Source organism: Oryx dammah, unplaced genomic scaffold, assembly GCF_014754425.2.
Source record: "Oryx dammah isolate SB20612 unplaced genomic scaffold, SCBI_Odam_1.1 HiC_scaffold_29, whole genome shotgun sequence".
Classification (NCBI taxonomy): domain Eukaryota; kingdom Metazoa; phylum Chordata; class Mammalia; order Artiodactyla; family Bovidae; genus Oryx; species Oryx dammah.
Window position 1 is genome coordinate 3,142,642 of NW_024070213.1, and position 12,748 is coordinate 3,155,389.

General features: G+C 62.0%; 1 protein-coding gene across 5 annotated transcripts in view; it reads right to left on the reverse strand.

The window, feature by feature from the left end:
- GRAMD4 (GRAM domain containing 4) overlaps positions 1–12,748 on the reverse strand; it is a 63,561-nt gene that overhangs the window by 15,257 nt on the left and 35,556 nt on the right. For all 5 annotated transcript variants that reach the window (XM_040234529.1, XM_040234530.1, XM_040234532.1 and 2 more), the window contains one exon: positions 270–390. In XM_040234529.1, coding sequence (XP_040090463.1) covers positions 270–390 — 121 coding nt within the window. The remainder of the gene's footprint in view (positions 1–269; positions 391–12,748) is intronic.

A 12,748-nucleotide genomic window follows, 5' to 3' on the forward strand; every position in this document is an offset into this window, starting at 1 on the left:
CCCCGCCTCCTTCCTGGAGGTGGTCCTCACGGCCCCCACCGCCTCCTTCCTGGAGGTGGTCCTCACCTGCCCGCCCCGCCTCCTTCCTGGAGGTGGTCCTCACGGCCCCCACCGCCTCCTTCCTGGAGGTGGTCCTCACCTGCCCTCCCCGCCTCCTTCCTGGAGGTGGTCCTCACGGCCCCCACCGCCTCCTTCCTGGAGGTGGTCCTCACCTGCCCTCCCCGCCTCCTTCCTGGAGGTGGTCCTCACGGCCCCCACCGTCTCCTTACCTGGCTTTCAGCACTTCCTGAACTTTCTGCTCTAGCTCCATCCTCCGCTGCCGCTCACGGTCCAGCTCCTGCCGCAGCATCTCCGCGTTTGTCTCCTCTCGCAGCTTCCGGAGCTCCTCTTCTGTGAGGGAGAACAGCCAGGTGAGCGTCACGTGGCCTGTCCCGCCCCCACACAGAGGTGCCAAGGGAGCGCTCAGACTTGGACAGCGGCTGCTGCCCTGCTCCACCCCAGGGGCACCCCATAGCTGCACAAGTGTACCAACCGGGGCTCCTCTTACACGGCCCAGTCAACACAAGCTGAGGGCCTCTTTACTTAAAGAAATAAACCAATTCAAGACAGATGCACAGAAAGGCCCTTCACCGAACCCCCTCCAGGGACAGGACCCCCTAAGGAAGGAATGCTGGTGGCGCCTGGTCACCCACAGACACACACGCAGCGCGAGCCGTTCTGGGAGGCCTTGGCCACAGAGCAAAGCCCCTGCAAGGGGCAGAGAGCCCGCCGCTGGCTGCTGACCACCTGAGGACGGAGAGCAGGCAGATGAGAGAGACGGCAAGAGAACGAGCCGGTGCTCGAGAAAACCCGCACCAAGGTGCGCCTGAGTTAGGGCGTGGACAGACGCACAGAGGGTCAGGGGTCCCGGGGAGCAGCCCGGGGGAGGCCGAGGCGGTGGGGCCTCGGGGTGAGTTAGCTCATCCCCATTACGGGGTGGGACCAACATCGTCGCGACAGAGTGAGCTCGGGAGAAGGCAGGGGGTCAGGGGTCAGAGGAAGGAGGGGGGCCCACGGCCCGGGAGCAGGGGCAGCGCGAGCAGCTGAGGACACAAAGACACAAGGACCCCCAGACCCCCGCAGGAGCGCTGTTGGGACACAGGGACCCCCGGGCCCCCGCAGGAGCGCTGTTGGGACACAGGGACCCCCAGACCCCGCAGGAGCCCCGCCGGGATGCAGGGACCCCCAGACCCCCGCAGGAGCGCTGTCCAGGACACAGGGACCCCCAAACCCCTGCAGGAGCCCCGCCAGGATGCAGGGACCCCCTAGAGAATCAATATGCTGTCTGAAGCCCCCGTGTGTCAAAACCCGTTATGGGGGCGACAGGGAGCGGACAGCACACGCACGTGGGTGCACACGCTCCTCGGTGGACGTCGCTCGGCACCTGCCCAAACTGGACACCCCGCGACGACACCCAGATCCAGAGACGGCGGGCCCCGCAGCGGTCCCTGCCGCTCCCTGGCCCTCCACCCCGCCATGTCCCCGGTGGGGGGCGGAACATGGGCTAGAGTTCTAGCAGACGCGGCCTCCCTTTCTGGAGACTGAAGGGTGCAGACGGGTGTGTCCTGGCGGGCTCAGGAAGCTATAACGAAAAACCACAGGATGGGTGGCCCAGACAGCGGACACTTGCTCCTCGCAGCCCTGGAGGCTGAACGTCAGGGCCTGGGGCTAGCAGACTTGACTCCTGGGGAGGACTTCCCTTCTGGCCTGCAGACAGCTGCCCTCTTGACAGGGCACTCAGTGAGCTCTGGTGCCTCTCCCTCTGCTAACAGGGGACTAACTCCGTCCTGGGGCCCCACCCTCGTGATCTCAGCTAACCCGAGCCACCTCCCAAGGGCCCACCTCCCCCCTCCACCTGGGGCTGAGGGCTTCCACATACAAATGCTAAAGGTGCAAACACTCGGTCCAGGACAAGGAATGAACTGGGGCTCTCGGCCAGGACAGTGTGCTGAAGGCCCGCCGCTGGGTGCAGCCTTCCCGGGGTGTGGGCCCACACAAGTGAGGCCCTGACTCCCAAGCGCCCTGGAGGGTGTACCTGGTCAGCCTCCTGACCCTGCAGGTGCTGCCTCCTCCAGGCCCTGTGAGCTCCGGCCGCTGACCAGGCAGCAGGGGAACCCGGGCGCCCGGCCCCCAAACCCCACCAGCCGTGTCCATGGGGCCCCTTTCAACAGCTGCCAAGAAAACACGGGGAGCAGCTCCCCGGACAGAGTAACAAGAACTCCGCCAACTGTGATGGAAGGACAACATGCCCTGGGCTGGGAGGCGGGGAGACGGCCGAGCCAACGTGTCAGCCCGGGGCCAGGGCCACTGGAATGCTGGGGGCACTGAAGCTGGTAAACGGGCAGCACTGGGCTCCAGGGCCCAGCTGAGGGTCATCTCAGCGCCGCCTCTGCCCTGAAGTCAGCCCTGCGTGCAGCGAGCGGCGGCTGTGGTCTGGATAGTGGGTCACTGGCCACCCCAACCATGGAAACTCCATAGGAAAAGCCACGTGTGGACGCGCTCCAAAAGGCATTCCGGAGACCTCGGAGTGTGACCGCTAGCTCCCCAGAGTCAGCGGGGAGGACTGGGGCCCAGGGACGGCCAGACAGCCCCGAGATCTCGGCAGCGCCTGCGCAGCAGGAGGCCTCTGCTGCCCTCGGTCCCGGTCCAGTGAGACCCGGAACCTTCTCTGGACAGGACAGGGCTCCTCTCCTGTCCTGGCCGCCTCATCAGACCCGGGGACACAAGACCCTGAAATTCGGGGCACGGCTGGCACGACAGCCCTGGGCCCCCCACCTGGACGGACTGGTAACACAGCTGGGTCTGCATGGCGGCCCCCGCCCCGGTCTAGCCCATGCCACAGGGAGAACCTGCCCCTTCGGGGGCACCCACAGTGGGCAGGAAGGCGAGGTGCCAGCCCACCTCCCACGGCGGGAGCTCATGACTCGCTAGATTTTGCCACCAGCCAGGGAAAAACGTTCAGCTTTGCTGAGGGCTGGGACCCATTTGCTGGGTAAATATTTACAGAGTCCAGGGGGCCTCCCTGCCTCTCCCACTGGGACCGCCCTGCTCTGGGCATACGGGGCTCAGCCGTCTTCAGTGCCCTGCGGAGAAGACCCCTGGGAGAAGACCCTCCAGACGAGGGGCCGGGAGGACTCCACACCCACCGCCCAGGGAGCTGGCCCGCCTGCTCGCGCTGCCCTTGGTTTCCCCAGAGGTCCATTCAGGCCCGGTGGGAAGCAGGGTGGCCCTCGCACCACACCCCAAGCTTCCCAAGGACCGTGGCCTCGTGGATGTGCACACCAGGCTGGCGAGAACCGGGCAGAGAGGACACCAGCGGTGCGGGCGGCCATGGTGGGAACTCACGAACAGCGCCAAGAGAGCAGCCGGCCGCCACCCAGGGGGCCGCCTGCATCCTGCACACCAGGCCTGGGGGCCCCACCCCCATCCCCCAGGCCTCAGCCACCCCCGCCTCCTACTGGGGACACCGGGGACCCCGGCCATGAGGACTTGAGGGTGCTCAGATTCCCACCCGTGATGGACGTGCCCACAGGGCACCCGCTGGCAGGTGGCGCGGGGACCCAGGTGACTGGGGGTCCAAAGCCCTGACACATGATCTGCTCAGGAGCCCCAGCCTCCACGGGGACCCCCACTCTGCCCCACACCAAGCCTGGTTGTGCCAAGAGGCCGCTGCCTCACACGCACCTCCATCAGCAAACACGCTGCGCACATGTCGCACACCCGGAGGCTCTGTCACAGTGGGGACGCTGCCGCCACGCAGCACCCACACCCTGCCCGCAGCAGGCATCCGCTGGTGCCCCGGGCACGCATGAACTGGCTCCAGTCCAGTCTAGTCACTCAGTCGTGTCCGACTCGTTGCAACCCCATGGACTGCAGCACGCCAGGCCTCGCTGTCCTTCACCAACTCCCAGAGTTTACTCAAACTCATGTCCATTGAGTCAGTGATGCCATCCAGCCATCTCATCCTCTGTCATCCCCTTCTCCTCCTGCCCTCAATGTTTCCCAGCATCAGGGTCTTTTCCAATGAGTCACCTCGACTCATCGGGTGGCCAAAGTATTGAAGTTTCAGCTTTAGCATCAGTCCTTCCAATGAGCACCCAGGACTGATTTCCTTTAGGATGGACTGGTTGGATCTCCTTGCAGTCCAAGGGACTCTCAAGAGTCTTCTCCAGCACCACGGTTCAAAAGCATCAGTTCTTTGGCGCTCAGCTTTCTTTATGGTCCAAGTCTCATGTCCACACGTGACCACTGGAAAAACCACAGCCTTGACTAGACGGAGCTTTGTCAGCAGAGTCATGTCTCTGCTTTTGAATATAGTGTCTAGGTTGGTCAGCTCTTCTCCCAAGGAGGAAGCGTCTTTTAATTTCATGGCTGCAGTCACCATCTGCAGTGATTTTGGAATAAAAATAAAGTCTGCCACTGTTTCCATTGTTTCCCCATCTATTTCTCATGAAGTGATGGGACCAGATACCATGATCTTAGTTTTCTGAAAGTTAAATTTTAAGCCACCTTTTCCACTTTCCTCTTTCACTTTCATCAAGAGGCTCTTTACTTCCTCTTCGCTTTCTGCCGTAAGGGTGGTGTCATCTGCACATCTAAGGTTATTGATATTTCTCCCAGCAGGCTTGATTCCAGCTTGTGCTTCCTCCAGCCCAGCGTTTCTCATGATGTACTCTACATAGAGTTAAACAAGCAGGGTGACAATAGACAGTCTTGATGTACTCCTTTCCCGATTTGGAACCAGTCCGTTGTTCCATGTCCAGTTCTAACTGTTGCTTTTTGATCTCAAGAGGCGGGTCAGGTGGTCTGGTACTCCCATCTCTAAGAATTTTCCATGGTTTGTTGTGATCCACACAGTCCAAGGCTTCAATGTAGTCAGTGAAGCAGCAGCAGATGTTTTCCTGGAACTCTCTTGCTTTTCCATGATCCAGCGGATGTTGGCAATTTGATCTCTGGTTCCTCTGCCTTTTCTAGATCCAGCTTGAACCCTAGGGCCCCCAGAAACAACTCCCGGTAGGCCTCCTGCCGATGCATACAGGACTCTTCCGGGAGGACTGGCCCCACTGGTGGTGGGATAGCCGCGGCCCTGGCGCCACGTGGAGACAGCCTGCCCTCCTGAGTGCCTAGAGCTCTGCTCAGCCTCCCACGGGACCCACCTCTGAGGCACCCCCTGCCCCGGCCACGGTGCAGGGGCCTGGCTCCCACAGGTACTCGGTGTAGGCTCACCGGAAGAGGGGCGGGTGAAGCTTCCTGGGAACCCCTCAGAGACCTGCCCGCCTCCCCAGCTCCTGACCGCCAACCCCTTGCAGGGACGAGAGTGCATCCCCAGGGGGAGCAGCCTCAGGCTTGGCTCGGGGTGGGGGCTCCCACAGCTGCCAGCCACCTTTCAGGAGCAGGCCAGGGAGCTCCACACCATTGCAGCCTCGCTCCTGGAGGCCACGGGTGGGCTGCTGGTGCTTTCCCAGCTGCTCCTGGCCCCCAGTTCCCAGACGCACCCAGTCGCCTCCACGGACCTCGGCTGTCAAGCTCCAGATACCTCCTCTGCCCACGGTGCCTTCAGCAGGAAACCATGCTTTCCCCAACGCACCTGACTCCCATCCCCTGCCCCTCAGCTGCGAGAAGCCAAGAGCAGCTAGGGCCCAGCACGCGGGACCGTCAGCCAGGGCACCCGGGCCAACGTGGGCACGTGTGGTCACTCAGCTCCCGTTCTGAGTCCCGGGGGTGCTCTGCGTGTGGCTGCAAGTGTGCAGACCTGCTCACGTCCCCAGTCCTGGAGGCCGGGGGCGCTCGGGCCATGACCTCTCACCCTGGGCTCCTGACAGAGCCCCCTCGGCCCTCTCTGCCTTCCCGTAGCACCGCCCCTCAAGCTGCCACCCATTCCCCAGGGGGGGGCCCTGCAGAGCCGGAACCGACGGCTCCTCCCTCCTCCCAGGAGCCCTGCGCACCTTTCTTCTCAGAGCCACCGCCCCCCCAAGCCAGTGCAGAGACAGTGGCCCCGCGGACAGGGACCTTTGGACACAGCCTGGCTAACCTACTCATCCCCGTTGACAGCAAAGCCGGAGAAGCCTTCCCGCCTGTTCTGGGAGCCTCCTCTCCTGGGGGCACGAAGACAAATGAATAAACCCCATCGACATCCTGATCGTTCCTCTCCCTCAGGTCCTTCCTCTGAGCACAGGCCTCCCGCAAGGCTGCGTGACTTCTAAGCCTGGGACAATGATCAGACCCCACGACGGTGGGCACTGCGGGCCTGCTGCCTCCGGCAACATACTTAGATCAACTGCAGTGCAGAACCCAGCTGGCTCCTTGCACAGCACAAAGGCGACGCAAATCCCCAGAAACTCCCTCCTCCTGCTCTCAGACTGAGAAGAAACGGGCGCGCTCCTCACCAGGCAGCCTCACCAGGCAGGAAGTGCTGGGCTGATCACTCAGGAGGCGGTCTCCCCTCTCCTGGCCTCCCAACAGGCCCGCGTCCTCGGGGGCTGCTGGCCTCTGCCCCGGGTCTCTCCGTGGGCCCCCAGGACACCCTCCAACCCCAGGCCCAGCTCGTGGCTTGCTCCGAGGTGGCCTGGCCTTCTGCCCAAGGCCCCGGACACCCCTGGCTGCAGCAATGGGCTCCCCACATGTTCCAGCTCCCTCGATCAGGGGGCCAAGAGGGTCTCCTGTATGTGGAGGTTTGACACCATTCACAGGGCTAGCGGGAGGAGCCCCTCAAAGAGCCCCACGCTGACTTCCTACTGCTACTGAAAGGAGTCACCGCCGACGTCATGGCAGGGTGTGTCCTTACAGCTCGGTGGTCAGAGTCTGAAACGGCGCACAAGGGGCCCGAGGTGAGGCAGGGGCAGGGCTGGCCTCTCTGGAGGCTCCGGGGGAGAACCCAGGTCCCAGCCTCTTCCGGCTTCCAGAGGCAGCCACATTCCTTGGCTGGTGACCCCCGCCATCGGGGACACCACCCGACCTCTGACTCCATCATCACATCTACTCCTTTCTCTGACGCCCCGCCCCCCTCTCCTGAGGATGCTTGTGACGCCTGAGTCCACCTGGATACTCCAGGCCCGTATCCCCATCACAGACCCTTCACTCAATCACGCCTGCAACATGCCTTCCGTCACAGAAGGTGACATTGTCACAGGCAATGAGGACCTGGGCACCGGGACTCTGCCCACCAGACGCCACACAGACACAGCTCTCGTGTGCCAAGGAGGCCGAGCAGGGCCTGGGAGGACAGGGTGATCCCTCTCTTTCCATCCAGCCCAGAGAGGGTCTTTCCCCTCCCAGGAATCTGGCGATTTTAGAAGGTTCGGGGCTTCTGAGTCAAGTTCTACGCGGGATCCTGATTCCCCTGGCCTCCAGTGGACGTCCTTCCCGTCCCTCGGCTGGCCCTGGCCACTTGCCAGGTCAGCAGACGGCACCAGGCCTTGGAGAGGCGAGCAGAGGCCAAAAAGCAAAGAGGAGCCCTCCTCCGGCAGGTCATGGCCTCTGGGGGTGCAGGGGCCCCTGCCAGCCCCCTCCTCCCACCTCTAGGTATGTGTCCCCGTCACCCAGAAACAGGATTTGCCGAACACCCCACTGATGGTGCTTCCACAGACTTGGCCGAACTGTCACAGTGAGAAGCACCCACGCAGAAGGCGTCCCAGAGTCAGCCGGCCACGAGCCTGGGGCTTGCACAAGTGTGTCCCATTGGAGGCCCGCCCGTGGGCGGCTCTCGTGAGCCTCTCAGCACCTCTGCAGCCACGCAGGTGGGCCAGGACAGGGACCTTCACACCTGCCGGCGACTCAGTCACAGGTGTAGGGGGTTCCCTTGGAGTAGGAGCCACGGGCAGGCAGGTGGGAAGGCCGCTGCACCAGCCGTCACGGGGCTTGCCTGGGTCACGGGACACGGCTCCCAGCCTGACGCTGCTCTCCTCTCCAAGGCCTGGTGCCGTCTGCTGACCTGGCAGGTGGCCAGGGCCGGCCGGGGGACAGGAAGGACGTCTGCTGGAGGCCAGGGGAGCCAGGATCCCTCCCGGGACATGACTCAGAAGCCCCGAACCTTCTAAGATCGCAGGGCACGCCCAGGGGAGAGGTTGGCCCTGTAATTTCCTCACTATGCCCCCACCCAGCAGGACAGGTGAGCAAAGCTGGCTTCCAGGTGCAAGGCTCTGAAGGGGAACCAGGCCCGGCTCCCAGGGGCACATGCCCTGCCCACCTCCCACAAGAACAGAGAGAATGTAACAGGGAGGAGGTGGGGGGGGCAGTGTGAGCCCAGAGGGACCCTCAGACGCACAGGTTGCCGTCTTGACTTCCGAAATGCGGTTTCTGCAGCCAAAATGCCTCCTTGGTGCAGCCCGGGGGACACACAAGCCAGACTCTGCTCCAACAGGAGCCTTCGGGGCGCCCACCAGGGCACCCGACAAACCAGCGCTTTCAAAGGGCCGAGGCAGAGCGAGCCCCAGACGTGGCTCCCGGAACACAGGACCACAGCTCCCGCGGCTGGGCGCTTCCTGCTGCGCCCGCCCACCAGGACCCGGGCAGCCCGCCCACGTGGTCCAGCCTCCCCTCTCCCCAGGGTACGCAGGGACAGCACCCCCACAGCCCGTCCTGGGGGAGACGGCGGGCGGGGGGCACCTGCGTTCACGCCCGCCCACGCCCAGCCCACTCCCCGCCCCCGGGGAAGACACAGCAAGAAAGGAACACGGCTCAGAGGCTATTTTTAAACCCGTAAAAGTAGAACTCTCAAGCGAGAGTCCTCTTGGCACACAATTCAACAGGCCCAGCCACCGCCAAAAGTAAAAAATCCAGTGATAATCCTTAAATAAATCTGCTTCCCACCGGCCAGGTGAGCAAACGCAGGGCCCGCCCGCTGCGCAGTTTCTGGGCTGTGCTCAGGTGGCAGGCTGCCCGCCTGGAAGCCCACCCGGGGGTCCCAGGCTCTGCCCTTCACATCCCTCCTCAGCACTCCTGGAGTTCTCGCAGCCTCTAGCCTCCCAGCACGGCCTCCTGCTCCCCCAGCCTGGCCCGCTCGCTCCCCCAGGTCGTCCCACCCGCTCCCCCAACCCGACGGTGGCAGAGCCACGCCTTCCCAAAGCGCCAGGTATGGGGTCGTGAGCCGGGAGCGCGCTTGTGGCAACCCCCCGTGGCTTCCTGCACCCTCTCCCCTCGGAGAAGCCAGCTCATCACAGGCAAGGCCCTGCTTTCCCGGGGAATTTCCGTCTGCATCTTTCCCAGCGTTCACTGGCTGCTGGACGCAGAGGCACCATCCACGAAGCGTCGGCTTCACGCCGACAGCCAGCAGGCGGAGTAGCTCTACGCTCTGGCACGCCCACAAGTCAGGCTGCACACCACTGCCTTTCAGACACATTTTAGGAAACCAACCGGGGTCTTGGGGTGAAGGAGCAGAGAGTGAACATGTTTCTTGTGTAAAATAAGCTGGAACAGGATCCCAGGCAGCGCCTCCACCCTCAACAGCCAATTTTCAGGAACCAGGGACCACCTTTCTGCAAGAGGTGGCAGGCTGACCTGGCGGCCCTGGTCCAGGCTCCAGGGCTCTGAGCGTGGCAGCATCGACCCAGGGAACGTGTGCGCCCAGCCCCTACCCTACTCCTCCTGCCAGCCGAGCGAGCCCTCGGGGCCTGGGCGGGGGAGGTGCCCAGCCGGGCACAGGGCCAGTTTGCCTCTGTCCAGCGGGGAGGCAGGACCGGACATTTGCAGGGAGTAAGCCAGAAACGGGCTCTCAGTTCAGAGCCGGCCCCGTGGGTCAGATACAGGCACTTCAGGGCCCGTTTCGTTTGTTCCCAGGTCCCTGTGACATGCTAAGGCAGTTTCATCTCGTCTTCATCTGCTGGTTATCTGATCTGTTTGCTCCCTTCCCGGCTGTCTGGGTCACCCATCTGCTGTCTTCCCGAAAGGGCAGAGCCACTCGATAAATGCATCACCACCAAGAACTGCTGGGCCCGGCCTCTGCGTGGACAGTTTATCCTCTCAGCTCAACGTTGCGGAACAAACAGGAGGAGCAGCGTTGGGTCTTTTCGGTTTGTTGTTCGTTTAGAGACAGAACCCCAGAGAGACATCGGCAGGGCGGGTCCAGAGGCATCCGACCAACGCCACACCTGACCCCGACGGCGGGCAGCTGTGGGCGGCTGCCCCGCCGGATGCCTCCACCGGCAGACACTGGGCAGGCCCGAGCCCTGATGCTTTCAATGGTGAGAGAGGGCTTCATCGGCCTGAGTCACCCAGACTGGCGCCCAGAAACTTCCTTCCTTCCAGCCTCGGCATCCAGAGGGGGGCCTCTGCAGGCCGCGGGAGGCTGATGACCGCCCTCCTGCCCGCTTCCCCGGCCACCTTCTTCTGGAAGCTCTCCCACGGGGTCAGAGCCAGCCACACGGACCCACTGCTTGTCGGGGCAGGAAGGGGAGCTCCTGGGAGCATCACGGCTCAGGGGCAAAGGGCCCCCCACTGCCAGAGCCTCCCTCCCTAGGAACGACCACAGTGGTGCCCTGAGGGCTGAGCCGCACACCCCTGGGACCACCCTGCAGCCCATCTAGGTAGGAGCCCACAGCCCTCACGTCCACCCAGGAAGAAGGAACAGCTTGGCAATATGGAACCCACACCCGGCTCAGGGACCCTGGGGCTTAGCCTGGCAACCCTGAGGTCCCAGAAGCAGTTCCCTCCAAGCTCCAAAATCCGTGCAGGTCACTCTGGGAGGCGCCTGCCTGTGCAGCTGACGATGGAGGAGCACCTCCCTTCCCAGAGCCCGTACCCAGCAGGCGATCGATAAATGCACGCCCCTGCTCAGAAACCACGCAGCAGTCTGCATGTGTCCATGCCCAAGGAACAGTACAACTGAAATGCATTTCAGCCGAAATGAAAATGGATGGTGGCTTTTCATTATTCATGTACTTCTTTAACAAATTTAGCCTCCTGCCGCCGGGCCTGAGCCAGGGCGCGCCGCGCTCTCCCATCCTTCATCTCTCCGCCATCTCCTCCCAGGAACACTTGTCCTCTTCAATATTTAATAACCGAAGAAAGCCGCTGTAAACCTGGGCTATTTCCTCCTCTCCGAGAAGAGTAACAGTCTGCTTTTGGAGAGAAAGAACTACAGATAATTGAATGGAACTTTAACACAGACCACTCAGGCGCTTTACAGATGGCAGGGGGCCAGGCTCTGGATGGTGGAACGTCCATAGCCACCTGCCCACTCGGGGCTGAGTCAGGAGCCAGAAGCCTGGGGCCACCTCCGAGCAAAGCTCCCCGCCACCACCACCCCCTGCAGACCCGGGAGGGGTGGCCCGCCCAGCACACAGATGCAGGCTCAGAGGCCACCAAAACACCTCTGTGGGTCCACAGGGTGCCGACATCCTTCCTTTCACATTGTGCTCCCCTGGGTACCAGGACGGAGAGACAGGAGGCAGGGACAGGCTCTGTGCAGACTCCAACTCTAACCAGGTTTCCCTGCAACGCCTCCCTCCGAGCACGGAGCTCCGATCAAGGCCTCACGTTAGATGCTCGGGGTAGAGGAAGACGCACAGCCCACACACTCCAGACTTCCTGCTAAGAACCACCTGTAACCACATAACAGGCTGGAAGGGTGCAGTTACCACCTGTAACCACGTAACAAGGAGCGGGGAGCGGGTGGGCTACCCACACCACAGCCACAGGGCCGAGCCACGCAGGACACAGAAGAGCTCTGAGAACCATTCGGAGGGACCTCCAGGAGGTAACCTCAGTGTGGAGAAAACACGCTAATGCTGATCTAAAGGGCTAGCTTGCTGTTCTTTAGTTGCTAAGTCGTGTCCAGCTCTTTGTGACCCCATGGACTGCAGCCTGTCACGTTCCCCTGTCCATGGGATTCTGCAGGCAAGAACACTGGAGTGGGCTGCCATTTCCTTCTGCAGGGGATCTTCCTGACCCAGGGATCGAACCTGCGTCTGCTGCTTGGCAGGCAGACTGTTTACCACTGAGCCACCTGGGAAGCCGATCTAAGGGGCACAGATACGGACATATTTGCTTCTATAACAATCCGACAGAAGGATGAACTGTACGGTTAGAAGACGACTGGTTATCTTCATGGCAAGAGAGGGACCGAGGGCCCCCGGGAGAGACAGCTGACGTTTCTGACTATACCCTGACTCTGGAAACGTGGAAAGCGTTCAGACGCCCTCAACACTGCGTCTAATTCTAGAATGAACTCGGCAGCGTGCGTGGGGGGACAAAAATGACATCCCAGACCTCCTGGTCAGATGTGCTGAGGACAGTCTGACCTCAGCCTCATCCTGAGGAAACACCAAACCCAGCCCATGGTGGGGCCATCTGAGCATCAGGGAGACGGGACCACGGCGATTAAGACTCGTAGCCATATTTATAAGGTCTGATCTCATGAGGACACCAAACCCCCTGCAAAAGCCCAAGACGCTCTAAGCAGAGAATGAACTCATTGCTTTGAAAGCTGCATGTGAAGGGGAAAATTCAGCACGCCTCCTGCCTTTCCATACAAACTACGTTTCCGGGCAACCAAGGAGTTAAGTTTTCAGTAATACATAGGTGAACAAATGGAGAAAGAAATGTCGGAAGTTGAAAATTACCATCTACAACCTCTAATGAGATGATGGACGGAAGCCATCATGACAACCAGGTCATGATACAGAAGAGAAACGGCCTCAGGGAAGCACATGCATCCACCACCCCCGCCCACCCCCACCGAGGAGGGGGCCTTCCCCAAGATCACCCCCACCCA